The sequence below is a fragment of the Cyprinodon variegatus genome, unplaced genomic scaffold, assembly GCF_000732505.1.
Source record: "Cyprinodon variegatus isolate N-32 unplaced genomic scaffold, C_variegatus-1.0 Scaffold121, whole genome shotgun sequence".
In the NCBI taxonomy this organism is placed as follows: Eukaryota; Metazoa; Chordata; class Actinopteri; order Cyprinodontiformes; family Cyprinodontidae; genus Cyprinodon; species Cyprinodon variegatus.
The window spans coordinates 300,316-325,338 of record NW_015150574.1 but is presented as its reverse complement, the minus strand read 5'-3'; the positions used below and the strand labels follow the sequence as shown (position 1 = coordinate 325,338).

General features: G+C 37.5%; 3 protein-coding genes across 5 annotated transcripts in view; 2 read left to right on the top strand and 1 right to left on the bottom strand.

The window, feature by feature from the left end:
• The window catches only part of LOC107085310 (terminal uridylyltransferase 7-like), a 21,430-nt gene extending 8,051 nt beyond the window's left edge, over positions 1-13,379 (bottom strand). For all 3 annotated transcript variants that reach the window (XM_015375566.1, XM_015375567.1, XM_015375568.1), the window contains exons 1-21: positions 13,304-13,379; positions 11,935-12,370; positions 11,571-11,725; positions 11,369-11,485; positions 10,465-10,642; positions 10,248-10,336; positions 9,642-9,693; positions 9,438-9,507; positions 8,733-8,859; positions 8,514-8,633; positions 8,269-8,403; positions 7,816-7,993; positions 5,873-6,546; positions 5,636-5,786; positions 5,290-5,376; positions 3,458-3,558; positions 3,190-3,247; positions 1,569-1,672; positions 1,395-1,484; positions 1,189-1,302; positions 986-1,063 (exon numbers count right to left, since the gene is read on the bottom strand). In XM_015375566.1, the coding sequence (XP_015231052.1) occupies positions 986-1,063; positions 1,189-1,302; positions 1,395-1,484; positions 1,569-1,672; positions 3,190-3,247; positions 3,458-3,558; positions 5,290-5,376; positions 5,636-5,786; positions 5,873-6,546; positions 7,816-7,993; positions 8,269-8,403; positions 8,514-8,633; positions 8,733-8,859; positions 9,438-9,507; positions 9,642-9,693; positions 10,248-10,336; positions 10,465-10,642; positions 11,369-11,485; positions 11,571-11,725; positions 11,935-12,352 (3,096 nt within the window). In that variant the 5' untranslated portion in view covers positions 12,353-12,370; positions 13,304-13,379. The remainder of the gene's footprint in view (positions 1-985; positions 1,064-1,188; positions 1,303-1,394; positions 1,485-1,568; positions 1,673-3,189; positions 3,248-3,457; positions 3,559-5,289; positions 5,377-5,635; positions 5,787-5,872; positions 6,547-7,815; positions 7,994-8,268; positions 8,404-8,513; positions 8,634-8,732; positions 8,860-9,437; positions 9,508-9,641; positions 9,694-10,247; positions 10,337-10,464; positions 10,643-11,368; positions 11,486-11,570; positions 11,726-11,934; positions 12,371-13,303) is intronic.
• Positions 13,380-14,898: 1,519 nt separating this feature from the next.
• ccno (cyclin O) lies at positions 14,899-17,114 on the top strand. The gene is made up of 3 exons (XM_015375562.1): positions 14,899-15,245; positions 16,108-16,293; positions 16,374-17,114. Exons 1-3 carry the CDS (start codon positions 14,937-14,939, stop codon positions 16,983-16,985), a joined length of 1,107 nt encoding a protein of 368 aa, XP_015231048.1. The 5' UTR covers positions 14,899-14,936; the 3' UTR covers positions 16,986-17,114.
• Positions 17,115-19,653: 2,539 nt separating this feature from the next.
• Positions 19,654-23,688, top strand: mcidas (multiciliate differentiation and DNA synthesis associated cell cycle protein). Its single transcript, XM_015375556.1, has 7 exons — positions 19,654-19,764; positions 19,836-19,908; positions 19,979-20,058; positions 20,462-20,519; positions 20,604-20,812; positions 22,080-22,190; positions 22,957-23,688. Exons 1-7 carry the CDS (start codon positions 19,675-19,677, stop codon positions 23,389-23,391), a joined length of 1,056 nt encoding a protein of 351 aa, XP_015231042.1. The 5' UTR covers positions 19,654-19,674; the 3' UTR covers positions 23,392-23,688.
• Positions 23,689-25,023: the final 1,335 nt, after the last annotated feature.

Here is a 25,023-nt window from a genome sequence, read left to right as displayed (position 1 = left end):
GCCTCCAGTTGTTTATACTGTATCCTGGACAGCTGCAGTGCATTGGGTAGCATCCAGCAGCCTGCATAAAATCTGTGTCACTATTTCAAAAGTTATGTTAGATTTTTATATTCAGATTAAATTACAACCATTAAAACACATCTATAAATTTGGATCATTCCTATGAGCAGCTTAAAGCAGCCACACCAAAAATACATGGTTTGTCATTACATATATGGATGATTAAAAAATAAGCTATCAGGGCCATTATAAAAATAATCTGTCCTTCAATAAAGTTATAGCAAAACCTAACAGGAATATATTTTTTACAATCCTAAACCTATTTTCTATTAATGTGTACACAGCTGTGCTTTTTGTTTCAAATAAGCTGTTGTTATTGTGATAATATGTAAATGTAAACATTGTATGATCCTTTTTAACCCTGTTACAAGACTCCACAAAGAAAAAGAAAATATTTGGGCAGAAACTGCACATATGCAGGATGCTGATGGGGATTTTTTAATATGTCATTAAATTAAGCATTAATTTCTGCATGTTTTGCTCCTATGAATTTAATAATAATATAGCACATGCTCTCCTTGAGCTCCGAGGAAGTCGGAGCGCAGCAAGACGGGAGGAACAGCGAAGGCTGTAGACTTTTGCAGGTAGTCTGGAGCGGTAACAGAGGATGTGGGATTTCAGGGAAACGGTGTAACTGCGTCCAGCCGGCTGTGATAATAAATGTCCTCGTTTGTTTTAAAACTGGTGCATTCTGCTCCTCATCTATACGTTAACAGCTGTTTCTGTGCGCAGCATTGCTGGCGCGCTCTTTCTACCATAATGACAGTCTACACGCAACATTTCCCCTTCATTCATAAAACGGTAAAATCGAACACAATAAAACATGGCTAACTAAACACTTAACTTAACTTTTGGATCAATAAAGTACTTTTTATATGAATCTGAAGTGAACACTGTTGTGAAGCACTTTACACAGCATACTCACCAGCGATTTTAAATCCTCATAGAAAAACACATTCCAACCATCAACGAGCACTTCTGGCTTTGTTTTTCCATCATAAATCTGCAAAGATATGTACACTTGGTAATCCAGCTAAAGAGCTTTGAATTTACTTTAAAAAAAAATCTCTTTCCAAATACCACATAAAGAGCAGAAAAGTTAATTTTAGAGCATGTTATTGTTCGTACCTCTTGGAGCACTGGGATGACAGGTGGGTTTCTCTGCTGAAGGAAGAAAAGCACCATGAGAGTATAGGCGTAGGATGAGAGGCTTCCACGCGACGCATCTCCAATATCGCAGATCTGAAATAAAGGGGACGGAGGCAGAAAACTTCAAAATGAGGTAGTGAACAAACAACAAATATTCCTTAGCCCACTAGTTATGTTTTGTTTACCTTTGCAAAAACCTTCATAACATAACAAAGGATCTTCACTCTTCTGTCTATGGCTGCATATGATGCGAGCAGGCGTGTGTTATAAAGAGCCTGAAGAAAAACACAATAAAAAATTGCTATTAATAGCTTGTCAATGCTAACTAATAGCATAGCTAGAGACAGGTAAATTCCTACCAGTGTATTGTAGAGGCTGATATCTCCCTCCAACCCAGTGTGAATATGGTAAAACTTAACAATGGGTACTTTAGCTGTGGTGATGGGGAGGATGTTCTTAAGGCCTGGCAAGAAAAAAAAAAGGCTACCAATTAGAAACTGCTTTAGCCTAAACCACCAATGGGAATTTGTTTTTATAAAGGGCCATACTTTCATTATATTTCTTTTTCAAATGTATACACCAGAAATAGTTTAGTGTTTTAATCTTTGTTTTGGTTAATTTAATAAATAAAATTATTATAACTAAATTTAGTACCTAAAGCCCTTCTGTGTACATATAGCATACAGTAGCAACACCAGGTTAGCAGAGGTATGATATGGTGCAGGTGTAATGGGTAAACAAGGAAGTAATGAGACTCAGAGAGTCAGCAACTCCCAGGAGAAATGTAAAAAGAAAAAGAAGTCCAAGATCCAATGTGAAGCAAAACCAACAAATATTTGATTTCAATAGGTAAGGGTGTCAAATAGCACTCAGGATACATTTGAACATTGTTGTTCACTGAACTTAGGGGTAATAGGTTTATTTTCTGCCAGAGCTACAAGAATCCAACACAATATACAAAATCCGATTAAATTCAGGTCTCCAAAACAGTAGCCTCGTGAGACCATCCTGATCTCACGAGCTTTCAAGGTTTCACTCGCAGATCAGTCTGGAGACTCTCTGTTAAAGAAAATTTCGAGCCGTTCACCAAACGAAGGTCCAATCAGCATTGGCTTTGAGGCGGGTTGAGGTGTGACGCAACGAGAAGCGTGACAGTTCAGTCTAAAGAACATGGCGGCTTCAGCCGACGAAACTAGCGTTAGCGTGGCTATCGAGCAAGTTTTATCGGAATTACAGAGTATTTCTTCACTGAAAGAAGAGCAAAACACTGCTCTGGAGGCTTTTCTCAGAGGAAAAGATGTTTTTGCTCTTCTCCCGACTGGTTTCGGCAAGAGTTTGATCTATCAATTGGCTTGTGCCTGGCTTGTGGTTGTGTTTTCGTCGTTGCTCTGTTAGTACGTCATATGCTTCGTTGATCTGATTGGTTTATTTGGCCCGTCTATCACCAACATAGGCCAATCAGCTAACCAGTATTTTCGCCCCTTCCCAAAATTACTTCAACGGAAGGTTTCCAGATGGATATGCGGAGCAAATCCAGCTGCGGGATCAGGTTACCAAAACAGTGCATTTAACAGGAAACAGCATTTTGATGTGTTTAAATTTTTAACTTATGACATTTCTGGGGAGCACTCATGTTGACTCGGAGTTAATGCAGATATAGGGTTGGTTTTGACACACTCAGCTTTCCCTTTATTAAAAACGCATTGCAGGACAGTCAGGCTCTATTATCTGATTTTTTGCTCACCCCACCCGATACAGGATTTCTACTTAGGCTTAAAAAAGGAGCATCCAGACTATAAAGATGGGTGCTTGGTGTATATATTATCTAATTTTATGTTCATATGACCTTTTATTTAATCTGTTTGAAAAAAAAAGGTTAACTTGTCAGTAATTACTAAGAAGTTATATTGGATTAAAATCTGAGTTAGAAGGCTAAACAAGTAATGCAATGACCAATTTCTCACTTAAACTCTGCCATACCTTGGTGTTTCTTCAGCTGTCTTGCGAGGCCTTTAATAATAATAATGCAATCAAACTCCTGTTAGAAATAATATAGAAACAAAATTAATTGCCAGAACATATATCACAAAAAACATTGCAATATTTTTTTTTCTACAAAATAAAAAAGAAATCCCAATTTAAAAACAACGTAATAAACATTTTAAATGTTTGAAAATAAAAATGTAAACAAACGGACAAATACAAAATCATAACAAGAGTGTATCTGACTAACAAATAAATCCCTCACATCTATGGTTTCCTTTTCCTCCAGAACCATGCAGATGTCAAGATCACTCCGCCTGAATCCAAAGCCATTTTTGGATGAGCCAAACAGTTGCAGCCGAGCCCCTGTGTAGCAGAAACAGACCAAAGAGAAAATGTAATTTCAACAAACATACAGCTACAATCTGAAAAACTAAGTACCACCGTCATTTAATAGCCTGCAGATCTTTACCATTGTATTAGAGATTATTTTCTTTGTCAGATGACTTGTGGAGGCTATCATGCAGTGTTTGGGATTATTAAGTTTGGACCGAGCTCACACACTAGAGGGGACTTGATTGTCAACTCCATATTTTCTGGCTGCTATATGAGCTCAAATCATCAACAAAACAACACCTGCCTTTCCGTAAGTCACCACTTTGTTATTTTGATTAGCTGCAGTTACATTTACTTAGTGCAGTTTCCTTTATTATTGTAATTTGACCTTTAACTTGAAAACAAAGCCATGCTTGTTACAACCTGGCTCCCACTGGGCAGAAATGACATGGGGAAGTTCGGAGCACAGAAACATAAATGTAGAAATCTTTCTGTTCTGCTTATTAGTGCTGTAAGTACAACTGAAAAATAATTTTGTCAAAAAGAGCGAATTCAATGCAAGTTTTGCAATATTCTATTTTTTTTATGTCATCTCTGAGTGCATGCTTCAAGCTAGGGCTGGGCGATATGACCTCAAATCAATAACACGGTCAATTGGGCATTTTTTACCTTGATAACAATAAATGCATGACAAGTGCTCCATCTCCTCTATCAGAAATAAGAGCATGTGCAGGAAATGCAATTGATCTATTTATAATTTATTTATTGAATTAATCACATAACATATTACTTTTCATTAAATATTAAAGTCTTGTACCCATTCGGGTTTAATCATTCAACAATATCTCATTGCCCATGAGAAAAATGTTACCTCTTCTGCAAACATTTTTGCACAAAGTTAACGGAGCCTTTTGCGCTTGGTTGAACTCAACAGCGTGGCTGTGCTGTAGGTGGTGGAGGATGGATGTGTTACTTTGGGTAGTCCAGACAGTTTTCAGGCAAAATTTGCATTGCAGGTTCTTTTGCTCAACATCTATGGTGTAATTTTGGTGGCACCAAACTGAGCATGCAGTGACAACAATGTGCATCGCTTAAACTCTCACACCCTCGCTCAAAAATGGTCTGCAGCACACTCTAATCTGACAATACGCTCTGAACTTCTCTGCTTGCTCAGTTTCATCTCTGCCCTCGCTCAGCTCTACAGGATTAACTGAAGTAATTTTGTTTTCAGCTGTGTTAGATGTGTCTTCATTGGGCTCATCCGCCATTCTCTTTGTCTACGCATCTGACTAGATAGGTGGAGTCATGTGATTATATACATGCTGCAGTGTCTTAAAGGGGAAGTAAATACCAGTCACCCTTGCACACAGGGAAAACGGCAGAATTAAGTAGTTTATTTCTTTTACCAACATGGGAAAATTGTCACTGTTTATCATAGTGAATGACGGTAGCGGTAACAATCCGGTTTATCGCCCAGCCCTACTTCAAGCTAAAAGCAGGTGATGGGCTTTGAAGTGCTATAGGTCGCAGAAAAAACTAGTCCGTTTAATGATTGTTTTTAGAGACAAACAAATTTTGCCCTGCATGCACTTTTGTTTGTGGACACGTATTCGTGCAAGCATGTGTGGACCTTTGGATTGTTTCATAACCATCTTGAAAGTTGAGGGGGTATAAAAATACAATTTATAGTTTCAGTAAAAAAAAAAAATAATAGAAAAAGTAAAGTGACTTAAAAAAGGATGAGGAAAAAGATCACTTTACCAGGAAACTGTCGTCTCACAAAGCTCTGCAGGTCTTGAAGGATGAGCTCTCTTACACCAGTCTCCTGGTCATCTGGGACAAAATCTCCTAAATAAAAAAAAAACAGGTTTGTTCTTGCCACTTCAAGTGTCTCGGGAGGAAATCTTTTTTAAAACTCTGTAAATATCTCTAATCTCATGTCATAGTTTTTTGGTATTGAAACAAAGTAATATACAAGCACCTTTGTTTTTACTTTCTCCTTTTCTTATGCATTTTAACCTCTCAACATCACAGGTTCTGAGTTAGGCCCATAGAGTAAAGCTCAACAATGTGATATGTTTCCTAACAACTATAAGGTAGCACTCACTGTAACATTGTTCACAGACTCTGTTAAGGACATGAAGAAAGTCTGGTGTTAACAGGGGAAGGGGATCCAGCTCCATCTTTGTGAAATCCTCTGGACAGTCTTTCTTCCGATGTCCATCTCGTTTGCACAAGCTACACACCACCATATGTGACTAGACAAGTATTATTATTAGTAAAAGTCAGATGATGAAGATTTTACCTTATAGATGCTAAAAGTATAAAATGTGATCAAACTTACTTTTCCTTTGGTAAAAGCTTGCTTGGTGAATTTATAAGCCCTTCGGCTCTGCTGTTGGGTTTTATTGTCTGTGCTTTCATTTTCAGTCGTGCTCTGTGAAGGTGAGGCTGAACGCCTGACATGAACCAGTTCATGGTCCTCGTCTGGAGAACCCGGTGTGTCCAAATCTGGGGGTTCCTCATCAGACAGCAGTTCTTCACCTGAGATATCATCGATTGGGAAAATGTCTTCCTCCTCTGTTGTAAAGCTGTCCAGGTGCTGTCGATCACGCCCCTGAAGATCAACATCTAGATCCTCATCCTCCTCGTCTTCTGACAAATGCATTTTGCTAAGGTCTTCCTTTTCCTTCCTTCTCTCTTCATCAGAGTCACTGCATTCCTCCTCTTCTTCAATGATGCAGTCAGAGTCATCAGGGCCATCTTGTGCAGCTTGAGTTTGAATGGCATGCTGGGACTGAAGGGAGAGCTGACTGAACCCAGAGAGGCCGCTTAAAGCCTCAGTGCCGGCTCCCAAGACATGGCCAGGCTTGGCTTCCCCTGCTCTGTGGTTAGCAGCAGACTTATTGAGCGGAAGAGCAAAGTATTTATACGTGGTCTTGAGGCAATGAAGGATGTAGTCAAACATTTGCTGGCTGTTCACAGTCCGGGCCACGTTTCTTTTAACAGCAAACGGGTCTGAAAAACAGAACCATTTTGCAGGATTTAACTACATTACAGTGATAAACCCTCGGCCAAAATGTTCATTTTGAACGTTTGAAAAAAGTAAACAGAGTAGCTGTTAACATAGATGCAAATAGACAAGGAAATACCAAACTTAGTTTCAACAAAGAGCAAAATGTAAGAGGCAAACCGGGTACTTGCAAACTTTTCAGAGCAGAAGCACACTACACTAACCACTATGGCAACACATCCCAAATGAACAATTCGCAAAGGTAATGATAGATTTCAAAAGCTTTAGAATATTAGTTTAACATTTTATAGATCGTCAAACAGAGTAAAGATACCTCAAGTCTTTATTTCTTCTACTTTTACCGAATATCCCCAACAAATTATGAAAAATAATGTAAAATAAGAGTTTTGTACACCTGAATATTATTTAAAAAGTTTTCAAACTTGGAAACTAAGTCCAACAGATTGCTTTTTTTTTTTTTTTTTACCTTTTTTGGAATTAGTCATTTAAAAAGTAATGAAACCTCCTAAAAAGCTGATATACCTGCAAAGGTTTCCTTGAGCCTGCATTAGTCTGGGTCAGTAGGCTATACCATGATCCTGGTAAGGACTTCTGACCTTCACTGAAACTTTGAAAATTTACAGCTCGAAAGATGAACAGGTATGATTTTACCACTAGGTGGCCTGTTGAGCACTGTCTATAGACAAAAAAAACAGCTGTTGCCTCATATATGCATACATACAAAGGGGAAATACACAGCATCACCTTATAGTGGAAAAAATCTATTTAAATTCTAGGCAATTCATAGCTTTATGATCGTGTTAACAAGATAATTCATTTTGGCAAATTACTGTCTGCTGGATTTATGAGCAGAGAGGGGCTAAACAGTGAGTGGCAGCTACTCACAAGGACAGATATGAATGTGTGGACTAGAGAACAAAACAGAGAGATGGTGTATTGCGTAACACCATCTTCTATCTGAAAACATGCCTTTAGTTTTGCACATCATTTTTCAATTCTTTCTATCTGAATATATAAATGATCTCTTCTCTAAGAAGATGGATGTACATGAAGTGTTGTATTCAAGCATAATCAAACAAAGTTACTGTAAGTGGAAGGAAATCCATAATAATACAAAATTCTAATGAAGTAAAGTATCCTTTACATCCCACTTCCCATCTATTGCAGATATATCACATAAAATCAACAATTACACACACTGAAGACTTTGGTAAGACAGTGAACAGGGTTAAAAACTTTAAAGAGCTTCTGACCCTCGATAGCGAAGCGCTTCTTTGGCCAGTCTTTCATCTCTCGAGAAAGGACAGCGGCGGTTCTAACACTGATCACGTTGTCAGCCATGATAAACTCCAGCGAGTAGAAGCGAAGCATTTCTATCCAGAGGAGTCCAACTTCCACCGCTGGACGGGTGCTCTGAAACACCAGCGGCACCTGAAGGCACAGCCCAATTAGACAAGAAAAAGTAATAACTCTGGTTTTCTCAGGATGGTTGCAAAACTTCAATTTCTCACAAATAAAATTTAAGTGACTTTATTATTTTTTTTTTAATGTTTTGATTAGATTTAACTGATTTTGTTTCGATGGATTCGGGACTTATCAGAATTGGACAGTTTTTCAGAAAAAAATAAATTTTAATTAAAAAAAAGTAATCATAAAAACTATTTTAAAGTTAACTAATTGCTCTGATTAAAATCTTTTTTTATTACCTTTCCTTTTATAGTGGCGCTCTCTGCAGGCTGAGAGGATTCTCTGGAGGGAGGGCAGAAGGTCCAGTGCATGTACTCTTCGTCAGTATGTGTGAGATTGAAGTCGGACAACCGACTAAGTGAAAAAACTTTCACCTACAGACAAGGAGATACCAAACTTAGTTTTAACAAAGAGCAAAATGTAAGAGGTAAACCTTGGACTCAGGTTGGATGAATCTCCCACAGGAAATGTGTTTAAAACTCACCCCCTGGTTCAGATACGTAGGCAAGAGAGGCTCTCTACGCTTCTGTAAGTAGAAGATGACCATGAGGGCAAACACATGTGGAGGCAACCCCCCTTCCTCTGGACGGTCAATTTCACAGAGCTAGACAAAAGAGAGAAACTTTATTATAATAATAAAGGTCTGAATGCTGCTTCAAATTTACATCCTGCCTGGCTGATCCAGGATTAACTGAAGACTTACCTGTGCCCAGCGTCTGAGGCCCAAAACCAGAGGGAGGAGGAGATGGTTCATCTTTCCAAGGGCAGACAGGTAAGAGGATGTCTGAAAAGCATTTTCATTCCCAGCACTCACTTTGCAGATTAAACCACTGTTGAGATAAATCATAGTTTTTTTTCCCCAGAAGAAACTCACAACTTTTGTATAAAGGGAAACCTAAAGTATCAAGTGTCAACAATATATGTATAGGATCAGCAAAAACATTCAAACCTAAGAGGAGTAAAAAGCTGCATGAGCTTAAATTGCACCCATTAATATTTTGTTTTAGTAATACCACATTTCCTTAACCTTAAAGCCCTATTCCATAATCAGCTGCTTTGTTTCACTCAAATTTCTACACGATACCCAGAAATGACACAGTAAAAAATTACTGTTTTTGATTTTATATATGAAAAATAAAAAAATTAAAAAAATAAAAGTCAATATAGTTCGGGCAGGGCTTCACCAGGGAAAATTATCCCACACACCAAAGAGATTTAAATAAAACTGTAGTTTATCTTATTTCAATATGTAGTTTACTGCAGATTACTTTTCTATGTTCAACTGTTTAAAAAGGCCAGTGAGGAGTGAAAACTTTAAAGCAAACCAAGCAGAGCTTCAGAAACAAATGCTTAAGAACCACTGGATTAAGTTATTTACACCTCACCTGATCCCATTATATGTACTGACCTCTTTCTTTCTTTACAGATGACCACAGGCACTATGGTATGAAAGTCAGCTTCCACGTCAAGAAAAAGATCTGAAAAAACAACCAAACATATTAGACATTTAAAAATGTTCTGCAGAGTATCAGTCAGAGAGTTTTTATGATTATAGTGGATTTTTTTTTAATGAAAACATAGTTGGTTGGAAGAACAATAGTGTGTGACTTACAGCTCACACTTAGGATCTCCTTTACCTTCATCAAGACATCTGGCTGACGCATCTGGGAAGAAATCCAGATTTTAAAACACATAACATAAATCCAACATAAAACTGATACATCGGCTGGGCAATATTTTGGACCAATATTAGCGTTTTTCTTTCTTGTTCTGACATCTGCCAATACATGCATGTGTTTGCTGATTAGTGCATCAGCAGCCATGCCTTGAGATCACGTAAAGCGCAGGCATTACTGCTCCCTTCACTTCAAATTCATTGTTAATGTTTTGTTAATATTTTTTCTTATTCAAAATAACAATTGTGAAATATTTGCCATCATTTTGTCATGTTTATCATATTAATGGGGGAAGAGAAAGCTTACAGAATCAGCCCCAATCAGCATATTTTTTGAGCATTGGTTTGATTGAGAGCAAAATAAGCTGTACCGGCCGATTAGGCTAGAGCTACAACCCAAGAAGTGAGCATAGAATTTTAATATGGATGGAAATAACAAATCTAGTACATGCTACTACAGACAAGACTCTATCCATACTTTTTAATGAAAACATCAGAGATAATAAGGTATTTAAACTGTCAATCCCACATAGTGCTACTTACATGAGGGGGGTACTGAACGTCAATGTTGACATCAGAATCCTTAAATCCAAACTTTGTGCAAGATGAGCCATACAGCCTGAGCTTTATTTCTACATGGGGAGAACATATGTCAATTGATTAAGGTAGTTTGTATAAAGTAGCAGACAACCCATGACCTAAAAGTAATTAAGGTACTGATTACAGAAACAAAAGTCAGCTTTATCCTCAGAAGATTCACCTGGCAGGACAGATAGCAGAAGTCCTTGCATGGTGAGGACAACCTCCTCTCTTATCAAAACATCCTGGTCTTTCATCCCATGCTCCTGGACAACAGCCTTTAGAGCTTCAGTCACTGCACTGATGTGCTCTGGACCTGGAGGCGTGATCTGAGTTAGCATCTGCTGCTCCTGTTTCTCCTTGTAAAAAAAGAAGAGAAAAGAAGGTTCCAACTACTTTATATAAAGCATAAAATGCCTAGGACTTCCTTACACTTTGTCATACTAGGAAACCAAATATCATTATATTTTATTGGGCAGTGTTCAAACTATTATCAAAATAAACAAGAACAAAAATTATGCAGGGCTGTTACTTGTTATACAATATTGGGGCATCTGAAAAGAGCCTTCTCTGTAGGGTAGCTGGGGACTCCAGCTAGGAGCTTAGTCATCGGGGAGGACAGTTGGTATATCCCCAATCCTTTAGTGATATCAAATATCAGGCCGATATTAGCCAAAAAACTGATATCAAATTTTAGCGAACTGTTAAAAGTTTCTGTAACTCATGTTAATTCTACATGGCTCAGTTGTTTTCATGACTTTTATATTTGACTTTTGTTCCCTGTTTTAGTATGTCACCTGATCAAGCCTATTCTAACATTTTACAGTATAAAATAAGTAGTAAAAGCTGGTATGACTTATGCTAATGTCGCATCGGACAATATCGGTATCAGACAATTCTCAGAGCTGTAAAACTGGTATTCCATTGGAAATTAAATGGTTGGGACACCTCTAGAGAAGAGGAGCTGCTCCTCCACATTAAGAGTGGTTAGTTTAGTTGGCTTGGGCATCTGTTCTGGATGCTCTCTGGCCGCCTCCCTTTGGGCATGGGCAGAGGGAGATATGTGCTTTGAAATGATTTCTTACCCGAGCCCTCTTCTTGTGACGTCTTTCCCCAATGTGTTTCAGAGCACGAGGAATAGACTCCAGAAGACATTCACACAAACTGCAGGTGTAATGCGCAGCAGGATTGCTATGGGAATTCTGAATTAAAACAAAACAAAATTAATTAACGAAGTGTTCTTAAGTGTATTTCAATAAACAGTTCAAACATTGTGACAATCAGTACCTTTCTTACGGGGTGAATACCCTCTCTTTTCAGTCTTCTCTCTGCTGGCCATATGTTTTGGACCTCCTGACCTGAGAATCTGGACTCCTCACTTTCAAGGCCCTTGTACTCTTCAACTAAAGCTCTTTTTTTGTTTCTATTCCTCTGTTTTTTTCCTTCATAGAAAACAATTAACATCATTAATTAGTCATTTATGTATATATCATATATGGTGTCCAGAATACATTACGGTATTTAAGTCACTGCATCATGATTTTTACCACATTAAACAATTTTATTTTGTACTTAATTTCTTTTTTTAGTAGAGACAACACAATAAATGTCACATACAAATAATTTCAGTACTTTCCAAAAAATACCTCACCAGATCTATGGCCGATGATATTGGTGTTTTCACTCCTACAATAGGTTTCATCCTCGTTTGGACTTTGTCCCTGGCCTCTCCTCCTCCAGTGCTGCTGCTGCTGTGAATACCCTCTCCAATCATCCTCTTGACAGATATCACTGTTAACTGTGCAGGGGAACCTCCGGAGGCTGTCTCTCTGAGAGGGGCTTTGGCCACCTCTTAATCCAACGGGGCCCTGGGGTCCTTGTCCCTCCTTCTTGGGGCTTGCCTTGTAGGGGCTACCCTGGTTCTTCTTTCCCTGCTGACCTCCTTCTGACCTGGAGTTATGTCCACAAACCTGGTCTTGCATTTTCCAACTTTCTCCCTTGCCTGCAGCCGTAGCTCCCCTCTCCTTTGTTCCGTGCTTAGTCCTATGGGGTTTGCCTGAATTTTCCATGACTCAATTTTGCTTTAACTGTAGGACGAAATGTAACTGTTACCCAGAATTCACATCTTTTTGTGTTTTGCTGTGCAACCAAAACAATCAGGAATAAACAGGATTTAAATAAAAACTAAAATTCTAACAGTTCTGTATCCATGGAGCTTGATATTTTCTGCCTTGCAAACATTTTGCATCAGCATTTTTTGTAATTTTGAGATTTTTTTTGTGCGTTTTGCTACGTATACATCTGACTTTAACTGATGTCTTTAACCGACTTTTAATAGGGCAAATCAGTACGAACTTTCAAAAGAAAAACTATATACTGTCCCGTTGTAGGAGAAGAATCCTCCCAAATAGCCAGAGATAACTTAAAACAAAATATCCTCTAAAGCAAACAACATAGATTTGGCATTTTTACTCTTTCTCTGTTTGATTTCTGCAAACTAAGCTTTACTTTGAGATATTGGAAAGAATAAATGATTAAAAACAAATCTAATTAAAACAAATCAAACGCAAAATTAAAGCATAAGACTAATACATATTACCAACAAACCATACATTTTAGGTAGCTATTTACAGTTAGATTTATTAGGCAACATGGCTTGACCTACCTGGCTAACTGTGAGTCATTTTCAACCAACTATAAGGTTTTGTTAGCTTAGGTTAAAAGCGTCCGCAATTCCTGGAGTTAAAGCTCACCATGGTGTTACAAACCATGTAACCAACATATAAAAGCAGTTTCCGTCACATTTAGAAAGAGTGTTCACCGAAGCTTAACAGCTAATGCTAACGCTAGCTGCTAATATTTAGCTTGCCACTTACACAGCTAGCCCAAATGCTAACGTTACGGTTTGTTTGTTTTTTCCCCCAGCTGCAGCCGTGATCCATTAAGTGCTTTGTCAAAAGACGGATATAAATGTCCACATTCTTGTTAAAATGTATTTAGTAGGTAAAGACCATACATACTTATCGGGTTGTTGATGTTGTCCTACTGTTGAGTTTGAAAGATGACGTAGAGCAGTGATTCTCAAAAGGGGCTACTGGCACCCCTAGTGGTCGGCGAATGTATTGCAAGGGATGCATGAACATTTAATTAATCAGAAAATAAAATAAAATAGAATAGAGCTGGGATCTGCTCTGCTTTATGAGGAACCAATTAAAAAAATAAAAGAAGCTTTTTTCAACCAAAAAGTACGTTTTTCTTCTATGTTTGAGTTCACTTTCAGCTTTGGCACACATCAAAACCAAGGAGGGGAACAGACTGGGCATAAAGAACAGCCTGGTATCAGCTGTTTTCCCACATCTGAGCTCATCAAAACAAGCTGAGGTGTCATAAATGTTGAAAGCAAAGTTACACAAATTGTATGAGTCTGACTATAATTTTTTGTTTAGTAGTTTGTCCCCAATTCCTCATAATTATGTGTGATTACAGGGGAGTTATTCAGAGGAGCTCAGCGTTATAAAGGTAGATTCATGGTATGATTTTATTTATTTTAATTCCTTACTAGCTTCCAGGCAACATATTTGTATTGTTTTTTATTTGAGTACAAAAGAATACAATTCCAAAGAATGAAATTATCAATTTAATAAGAAAATACTTAAAAACATAAAAATAAATAAAATACTTTTTTATTTTATATTTAGTTGTTGTACATTCTAATTCTTGGCAGTCATCAATATTTTTGACTTTTTCTTTGAATTAAAGAATTAACCCAAGGAACAGAAAAATAAATTAAGAAGCGTTCTCAGTGCGCTATATCAAAATGAATGGTGAAATAAAAATATTAATCTGTTAGAATTCATTCGTAAAATAAATTAGAGCAGCAAACTATAAAAACCTTATTTATTTCAGCATTGCCATGAAATCAAATGAATGTCCAGAGAAAATGGTTAAAATAATCTAATTGAAAATCTGAAGTAAATCTGAAGTAAAATAGGAAAACGATAAAGAGAAGTTTAAGGAAAACTGAAGTCAAAATCATATAAAATTAATTAATTACGAAAGAAACATAATTACGAGAAAAGTTCAAGGTAAAAAAAAATGAAATAAATGGTTCTTGTGTAAAAGGATAAAATATTCAATTACACTGTGGCAATATATCCAAAAGAACATCATATTAGGTTTAGTTTCAGGGTTAGGGCATAGTAATGACTGAAAATCAGTTGAGGTCAATGGGACACATGGTTCTCACTACATATAGCAGAACAAACATGTATGCGAGTGTTTGAATATATAGACCACTTACTATAGTCACAAAGATTATTAATATAATTTCTCATAACATAAGTAGACCTATAACCAACTTAACACATGTGGTTAAATATGTGTCTTCATTATGGATTTTTTTTTTTTTTTTTTTTTTTTTTTTTTATCTGTTTTGTCCATTTAAATATGCCTGACATCAACAGCTGCCAAAATCACCATCTGGGTCTATCTGCAGGGGATGGTGCGACCCCGGTTGCCATAGCAATGAGGTGAAAGCCGGTGGCAGGAGCGGGGAATATCCCGGGAAATGTGACGTCACCATGCGGCAGCACTCTTCCTCGCTCACCCACTCTGTAGGCAAAAAGCCCTCAAAGACTAACGGGAAGTGTAGGCATGGTCTCATTTGGGACGGACGGATCTTTTTCTAAAAGAAGACTCACACCGCCTCAGCAGACCGGTCGGCACAGAAAACAGAGATTTCTGACCAAAATGGGTGACTCTGGATTCGAGGACGATCTGGTTTCCTCTCTCATCGCTCACCGTTCACGCAAAAATGCGCCCCACCTGGGGTCAGAGGAGCCAGAGTCAGCTGATGGAGAGCTGTCCAACTGGTACCTTCAGTATGGAGATGTCGGTTTCAGGATCCAGAGGGAGAAAGAGTTGCAGTTTCATCCCTGTCAAAGCCTGGCACGTCAACCACAAGTAGGCTACAAGAAATATAGCCAGATTAATGCAAATTAAGAAAAAAATATTTCTGATTTAGTTTTTTTTTTTTTTTTTTTTTTTTTTTGCACACTTGCCATAAAATGCAACAGCACTACAACTTGGCTTCATGTTTTGTTTTGTTACAGCAGCAAAAATGTAAGCAGCTAAAAATAATAATTAAGAAACAACTCTTTGAAAATCGGTTAGAGGTAGCAATGCTGTGAAAAAAGTTTTTAATCTCTTTCACAATTATTGTATTTTTGCTTTACACTGTAATGTCACCACATCTTATTATTGTCAGCCATAGAATCCTTTAAATAGAACCTGTGACAACATCAAGATGAGGAAAATATCCAAACGGCAAAAATATCATATATCAATCTTGAAAAGATTATAAACTTTTAAGGCTTTTGCAGGGTAACAACCCAGAAGCCACAGAGAAAAGGATGGAGAAGCTTCTCTGATTAAAATTAATGCACCCAGTTATATCTGGTTGAACCTAACACAATATCTAGGGCAGGAAAAAAGGTAACTTTAAAACAGGGTTTTAAAGTGAGATGGTCTGGGAATGTTGCGGTTCTTTATAACCTGTATGATTCGCAGTCATTCACATTATTATGAAGGCAGATTTGTTAGGAGATTTGTTAGTTTTTTTTTGTTCCTAAACAGAACCATGTTGATTAGGACCACTTTCCGCCTTATGAAATCTTAATTTAGTGCATTGTGGATCTACTTTATCTGATATTAAAATAGGCTTAATCTAGAAACTTTTATCTTTAAAAAATTGCAAAAAAAGATTTTTTTTAATTCAGTGTACAATTTATGTCTGATGGCTAATGGTTGTTTGTTCTGCTTGCAGCTGACTGCAGATGCACGCTGTAAGCTGGTCAGCTGGCTCATCCCTGTCCATAAACACTTCCGTCTGTCCTTTGAGTGCTGCTGCCTGACTGTGAACATCGTGGACAGATTCCTGGCATCCACTCCAGTGGCTACAGACTGCTTCCAACTCCTGGGTGTCACTGCACTCCTGTTAGCCTGTAAACAGGTCTGTCTTCAGCCATATTTTTCAGAGGCAGATCCCTCTGACTTTATTCAGATTTCCCCCTCTCTATTTTCCCCCTGTAGGTGGAGGTGCGCTCTCCTTCGGTCAGCTATCTCCTGTCCTTGTGCTGTGATGCATTCACTAAGGAGCAGTTCTGCAATCTTGAGTGCCTTGTCCTCCTCCGCCTTAACTTTCGCCTTACTGTGCCCACCTTGGCTTTTTTTCTTGACTATTTCAGCAACCTTGTAGAAGATGCCCAGCATGTGATTAAAAACAACAGCATTGATACGTTTTCAGAGGTGGGTTCAGAGATAGCAAAGATCAGAAATTGCAGTGAACTTGCAGAAAAAATCTGCGAGTTAACTCTAGCAGACTACGCTTTCAATAAATACCCACCATCTCTAACTGCTTGCTGCGCCCTGAGACTTGCATGTCGATTACTGAAAACCGAACACCGTTTTACTGAGCAGGCAGCTGTAGAGATGGAGGAAGACCAATGGGAGTGTTTCACACATCTATGTACTCAGTCAGTTTGCATCCGGCCATGTGAAAACCCTGTTTTTACCCCTGGGGAGTGTTTGAGAGTGGAAGAGTCTGCAGGTCAGGACTACAGCCTGGTGCAGGAATGTAAAGAAAACCTAAAGCTACTGGTGTCACTGAATCAGGAAACTCTAAAAGTGATGCCAATGATGTAACACGTCACCTTTTAGATAATAATAATAATAAAAAAAAACATTTTTAGCAATAATGTTTTAGATTATTTGTATTTATTCAAACATTAATTGTCTAAATACCTCATGAACAGTCACGTTTTTAAATGCTAAAGGTGTACTTGATATTATATTTGTATTTATTTGTATAACTATTATTTTGTCTGTGTTAATCATTATGTAGCATCTTAAATAAAGGATCTGAAACATTTGTATGTTTATTTATTGTTTATGTAATAAAATATATGAAAAATCCTTTTCTTTTTTTTGCTTTTACTTTGTTGGGGAGGAACAGTGATCTACACATTAGGGTGCAGAATCTGTTGACATGATAACCGTACTCATACAGTCAAGCATTTATGTGAGTGAGAAAACAAAAGTACAGTACTTGTTGAGAAAAGCTATAAGAAGTCCTATGCAATCTTTTTTTCACAAGTGAGGGATACATCAAAAAGTTTAAGTAAGGTGCTCTGATCAGATGAGACTAAAGCAGATTATAAATACACCAAAAGAAGAGAAAAATCTATAAAATGCATGAACAAAACATATCCCACTATTTAAAGAGGTATAAATAAAATTAGTTTTTGAACAGAAATGCTAAAATGATCCGCCTTATGTAAGACATAAGACCATTATACAGTTTAGGACCAGCTATGGAGAAGGCTGAGCCTCATATAGGTTACGGCTAGTTCTCTATACTGAAAAATCAGTGAATACTCAGCTTCTTCAGAGGAAGAGGTGGAAAGAAGAACTGTAAAAGTTTAGAGATGTTGAGTAGGGATGGCCATTTTAAGATAAGAAAAATCTCAAGACTTGAAATAAAAAAATGAATCTTCAAATGGATCCTAGACAGGAAGCCAGAGAAATTACTTCAAAAATGTGCTCATACCTGCTTAAACTCAGTTAAGCAATGTGCAGCAGCATTTTGCAACATCTACATATAAATGTGTGATTATGTACAATAACCAAAATGAAGTGTATTATAATCCAGCTGCGTTTATACAGAGGCATAGATTGCTGTATCAAAATGCTCTTTTTTGCTTAGGCTCTATATTTGGAGCAAACGTGAACTTGGCTTATAATACATGTAAGTGGCAGAAAAATATGATGTGAAGAGCCCAATGCTAATGTGGGCTGGAAGAAGCTATACAGAGTGATAAATGCTGCATAACACTTGACTTTGAGATGGAGGACCAGAGCAACAATAATGCAATTTCAAATTAAAACCCACTATCCTAATCATAGTTCAGATCTATAAAAAATAAAATAAAACAAAATTTGCTGTTCACAGATGCTTTCCATCCAGTCTAACAAATCTCAGGCCAGTTAACAAAAAAGAAAAGGACAAAGTTTTAAGTCTGAAATTATAATGAAACAAAATATTTTTAGACATATAGAATCACATGTAGTTTTTGCTTCTATGTTATAATCACGTTTAATTTCATTAAAATATACCCAAATGTTTATGATATTTGAAAAAGATAATGGGGTTATGAATATTTCCCAGGTAAATTGTCACAAAGTTAGGAAGTTATGCCATGGTGATGGCTTCCCTGCTATGGGTTGCAATGATACTTTGCTAAAATAAAGCAGAAAATCAAACCTGTAACATATTAAGTCTGTTCAACATTTAAACAATATATTACACCTGAAGACCAGTGGATATAAGTGGTGGATGTACTTTCCAACCCAATGAAGAAGAGAACAAAAAAAAAAACTTAAATTGGTTTTCAAGGTTTTTAGTTTACTGGAAGTGTACAATTAATTGTCAAATAATAATAATAAAAATAAATAAATAAAAGAAACTACTAACAAAAGTTTTAAAAAGAGCCCTGACACTCTTGTGAACTAACTCCGCATGACCAGCCCAATATAAACGTTAGAAACCACTCAAGATTTAAAGAGCCATGCAATAAAAGCCTTGCTTTTAACCGGAGGATAAATACTTTTCTAAAAGTAGTGATTCCTGCTGCTTTTGTTGCCTGAAGGTCGACACGTCATGGTTTTTGTTAGCTGCAGTATTTGGAGACAAACTGTGCCAACACAGCGCAGGCAATTTCGCGACTTTATCTGATAATCCATTACGCGTGGCAGCTCGGCCACACAGGTGTATTCAGTACCATAAGCACCAATTGACATCCCTCTGTTTGTTTACTAATTGAGGCATTTATCACGAATGTTTACTGAACTGTCTGCTAGTGCCGTTTTTTTTTTCTCTTCCTATTCCAACTTGCTTTTAGGGCGAAAGGGGCTTTAGAAATAGGGCCATCAAAAATATTTTACGCAAGTGAATTAAAATTTTGCACGAAACGCAAACACGAATGACCTGAATTCAATAAAGATATTATAAAATGTTAAAAAGTCATACATGTATGGTAGACTATCATTCGCGGTGCTTGGGATGGATGTCAGACGGAAAAAAATACGCGCCTCGGTGCGCACCTGCTGGCTCTACGATGGCGCCCTTCTGCGCGGCACCTTTTCCCCAATTTTTGTACAGAAAAACCTTGAGCGCTAATTTCATCTCTGAGGACGCCGACACTCCCTAGAGACCGAATGAGTGGATTTGATTGGGCCTGGAGTGAAAAACCGCGGCACAGAGATGAGACAAACCGGGAGAAAGTTGATTATATCAGCTACAGATTTCAATCATGTTCCTGTCTGTTTCTGAGGGATGGAGCTGATGATGGAGACGCAGAAAGAAACTAATACAAATGGTGCTGCTTGGCCTTACAGACTAGGACAGCGTGGGAGGAGAATAACTGTAAGCAAAGCTCTTTTTACAAATAATGCAGTAATAAATGAAATATTTTATAATAACTGTTATTCCTGCAGGATAAAACCCCAGTGCCAAGAAGCAGCAGTCCTGTAGACCTTTATGTTGAGTTTCCCTGCATTGCTGACCAAGGTAATCTCTGATAGTTGCAGAACCTTAAATAACATTTACAGACTTTTTCACACCGTAGTTACTTTTCCAGCTCTTGCAACAATCGAATGGGAAGATCTGGAGGACTGTGCCTCTGCAGGGAGGCAGGAGAGAAACTCATTCAGCTTTCAGGTAAAAAAAAAAAACATAAATAAAAACTAGTGATTTTCAGCTGATTTTAATATTTGCCAACTCTTGGTTAGGCTTTTTAAATCATGAAATACTGATAGAACAGATGTATTAGGGATGCTGGTCCATTCCCCCCTCTCTCTGTTAATGTTTGACACATGCGTGTTGGAATCCTACACAAATGGCACTGTTTACTCATGACAGGCAGGCTAAGCACTAGTACCTGCACCTGACGTTTTATTTTTCACATTCTGCACAACATTACACAACTGACATGACCCCCGACTTTCACTTTTGGAGCTCTGCTTTGACATGGAGGGATTTTCCGGTACAACTGTTTTAGATTCTTTATGGATTCTCCAAATCACATTTTCTGAATTAACAGCTTTGCTGTATTTGCTCACAGGTGAACGGGTCTGATCCAGATGAGCAGCATTATAGAGATGCACTGGACTTCATTGCAGGTAAGTTCTGACAGTAGGAAAACTTCTGCTGTAATCATCCTTCCTCCTAAGAACTCTGGGTCATTGATCTGGCTGCTCTCTCAGATTCCAGTGAAATGGGAGAAAGCTGCCTGTCTGAACTTATCCCGTTTCAGGGATGTGTTATACCTCCTCTAACCCCTCAGAGAGATTTCTCTCCAGAAGAGCACATGGTTCACTCCTTGACAAAATCAACTCAGAATGGAATTTCATGGAGGGGTATTGCTGAGTGCCATGGGAGTGCACTGGAGGACTCCATGGCCATCAACAAACAGGTAATTCCTATTTCAATTGATATCAGCACAATTTAATTTACCTCCAGTTAAGTTAAGACAGGACAAAGTAGATTTTGTTAATAATGTCCTTTTTCATGGATGCGTTATGCATCCCTGAAATGTATAACACACCACTGAATGAATATTTAAACAATCTATAGCTAATGCATCTGAAAAAAATCATCGTGAGTATTATGTGCACTCTCAATTGTTTTTCGACTGCAACATTTTTTCGTGCAAAGAGACAACTTTAAAAATATTTATGACACACTCGAGGTATTTAAGAGGTTGTTTAGTTTTTGAAAGCTCAATTGGGAGTGATTCATAAAATTCTGTGTGTGGATTTAACAGGACAGCATGGTATATAATTAAAAGTTTCAACCAAAGCACAAGAAGAAATGACAGAGTAACAAGCAGGGTATAGAATCCAGAGAGGAGCTTTTAATCTAGAGGGAAGTGTGGAAAGAAATCATAAAAAGCCAATTAGAGAAATCTGTTGATAATGTAGAAGAGAGAACACCAGATGAGGACAAGAAATTATGATACAATGGAGTGGACTATATTAGCAACAATTAGAGAAAACAAGGAAATATTGAAAATAAGAAAATAAAAAAACAAAACCCAAGAGACTATGACCTAAAAATCTTGAGGTTTATGTACCAGATTATTAATCAGTTTTATCGGGATTTAGTAAATAAAAGGATTATGTAAGATGGGCATATGATGCTCATTATATAGCCTGAAGACTTATAAACTGAGCTGAATTGAAATCGTATCAGATCACAACTTGTGACATCGGGAAACATCAGATTGTCATCCAAACTGATATCATATAGATAAAGCTGGTGATTTAAACCCCTAACAATTACATAGCCTTAAACTGCTTCGGGGAAAAAAAAAGAATTGAAAATGGTTTTATACGGCTTTCTTGTCCATTTATATTGAATGCTTTGTAAGGTGTAACTTTTTAATTCAATGAAAAAGCAGAAACACATCAGTTAATGAACAAGCTAACTTTATAGGTAACAACAAATTTTAAGATAGCTTTTTTTCAGTTTTACAAGAAATCCCCCAAACCCCCACCTGCAGGTCTAAGGCCTCCTTATAGGTCCTAGTGCCAGCTCTGAACCCATTTGCTTTGAGGATCAATTAATCAGGTGCCCATCAAAGATGGCATCATGCAAATTTAAAAAAAGAAGTGTTGGTAATGTCACAATGGAATGAAGAGATGGTGTAGCTGATAATATTGTTTAATATTTGTCTGCAGCTCCAGGAGACTCTTGACAGGCGACAGAAAGAACTGGACTCCCTTGAGGAAAGAAACCTGGATCTCAAGCAACTGGCGAGTCGAGCAAAGCACCTTGCCTCAGTTCTTGAAGTGAGTAAAAAGCAAGGTCAAAAACCAACTCAGGGTTTGTTTCTATCACAGGAACATTTTTATTTACCAGGGGAGGTTTGGAAGCCTGTTTCCTTCTTCTGCAGAGATAATGCAGGATCATTTCAGATAAACACAGACTGAAATATGACATGAAAAGGTTCCTACAGTAGAAGTTGGACTTTTTGGACTGACTCTAACTAAAGGTGAAGTGTTATTGAAGAATGCTAACAATTTCTCATTGGCTGATTACTCACAGTACTTTGTCTTTTAAGATATATATATATATATATTCAAATTGGCTTTAATTATTAAAGTTCTGTATCTCCTCCTAAGTTAAAATGGCTTTTTAGATTTTAGGATTTCACTACTTTGACTTGACTAAAACATAAGTTACAGCTGAAGGTAATCCTGATCAAAATCTACACTTTCTTGTCTACCAGCTGGCATTGTTGAGGTTAACTTAAAATCCACTCTACTGATTATTTTCCTCAAAGATAAGAGAGGCTATGAACAATCAGAAGTCTGATTTCACCATTTTAGATCACTTTCAGAGCTTCGCTGTTGCAGTGGGCAGTACTTAGCGATGTCAAATCACAGTAGCATAACCTGCAGGAGGAGGAGCTGCTTCGGGTTTTGGCAGCTAACCTCACAATAAAAACACAACCACAAAATGGATAGAGAAAGTTAATTGTTGAAAGTAACTTTTTGATGTTGCGTTTTCAGGAAGATTAAATAAAAGTTCTTCTGATCGTTTTGTTTCCAATAGAGACTGATGACAGTCAGAGATTCTCATGCTGAAGAGCTGGCGTTGCCGTGTGGTGAGAACACCTCTCTGAGTCCCTGCAAGAGGCAGCGCCTGGATGAAGGTTATGAAACAGAGTCTTCTGACTCAGTGGAGGACATGCTGAAGGACATCAGCACGCGCTGTAATGCTGTCCTGCTCAGCAGCACTGCAGGAGCACTGCAGGAGTCAGACACAATACCCATGTACGGTGCATTCTCAAGCTTCCAGATGTCCACACCTAAGGGCAGAACTGTGAATGTTGATGTCGTGGAGGATGCAGAAGATATCTCATCTTTCAGAACCCCCGTCAGAGAACACTGCACCATTCGGACTCAGGTGTTTCCTCATGGGCATGTGTTTACTTCAAGGACTCATCAGGGGGGGTACCGCTTCCGCTGGGTCCCCAACCACTGCTGAATTTAGAGACTGACACAAGGGTTGTCAAAATGAATGTGCCATGGATCTGATGGAGAATGGAGAAAGGTTTGGAAAGGCAGGCGCTGTTAATGATTAACTCCTTATCTATAGGGATATCAGTGAATGATTAAATGATGTCTTCCTCAGGTAGCCTGTTAGCCGATCCATCAAAAGTGTTGCTTTAAGGAAATAAGACTGCCCTCTCTGCTGTTTACATTTTGTTTGTGTTTAACCCCTTTAGGTCTGCCTGATTTAGCATTTCTTTTCAGGGTTCCTGGAATTTTTTTTGCCTTACGAGCATGGAAATAAAAATGTTTTGAACTTTGAAAATGATTTTTTTCTCATTTCAACACACACACACACACACACGAACACACACAAGATACATGGTAATTAAGGCTGTTAAATATACATATGAAAATGTAAACGAAGGGAAATCATAACTTGTTCTCACAATTACTTTGATTTATTTTGGTATGCATAGCAACAAAATAAAAAAAAAAAACAACTCCAAAACTATATTTTTCAATCGCTAAATAATAACTTAGGGTATTGAACGCAATGTGTTTGATGCAAAGTTAAGAGCACCAAGTTTTAAATGCAATTGTAATAAGGACTTTATAGATGCAAACCTGAGTATTCTAAACAAAATTTTGTCTTCTCTGCATGGTGACCCGTGGAAAGTAAAATAAATTATAAAAATACTTTTAGCAAAAAATAAATAAAAATTCAAACTTAACTTTTGTCCAGTCTTTTAAATTTTTTTTGTATCCCAGGGTCTGCTTTCCTAACTTGGAAAAAGTGACAAAATTAAGCTTTATAAAGCTTTTTTTCCATTTGTATAATAACATCAAACAGTTTTTGCAGATTTATCAGCTCGAAATACAAAATATAAATCTCCAGCACATTCATTAGGTTCTTTGTTGATTTGTGACTGGGTGTTGACCTTGGAGACCTTTTCAATCCATTGAGCACATTGTAATGTTAAAGTTAATCCTTTAAGATGTTTTGAATCTGGAGATAATGTACATTAACCTGGTGAATAAAGGCCTTAGAAAATTGGTACTCTGTGGTTATGAAGGGGTCAGCATAGACCGTAATAACACTCAGGTAGGCTGATTAAACACTTTACTCTATAAAAGGGGCAAAATGTTGGGCAAGGAAAAAGCCTGTGGAAGAAATTTGTCACCCCATAGTGCATTTCATGCTCAGTTTGAAATCTAGAAAGACATCTTTTCAAAATCTAGGTAGTCTGTCAAATCATCAAATCTAAATCAGCTGATTTGATGCAATGCGATTTGCTAATTTTCTATTTGTGCTAACAAGTAATTAAACAAGTAGATTTTGTTCATTGCTTAACTACACAGTTTCATTATAAGGGTTTAATTCAGCGCAGTTTTCATGTTTAGCTCATTGATACTATGGTCATTTCTGTAGGTGTTGGTAGTTTTCACAGATTAGGCACATCAAGTCCTGCACTCCCTGCACTAGGAGCAACAGTTTAGTCATTTTTTCCTTATTCCAGGTAAAATGTTTTTAAGTTTTTTTTCTTGCTATGTGTAACAGTTGTGGCATATTTCCTAGTAGTTGTATGAGTGGATGCTCTGACTCCATCAGGAGTCCATGTCTTGT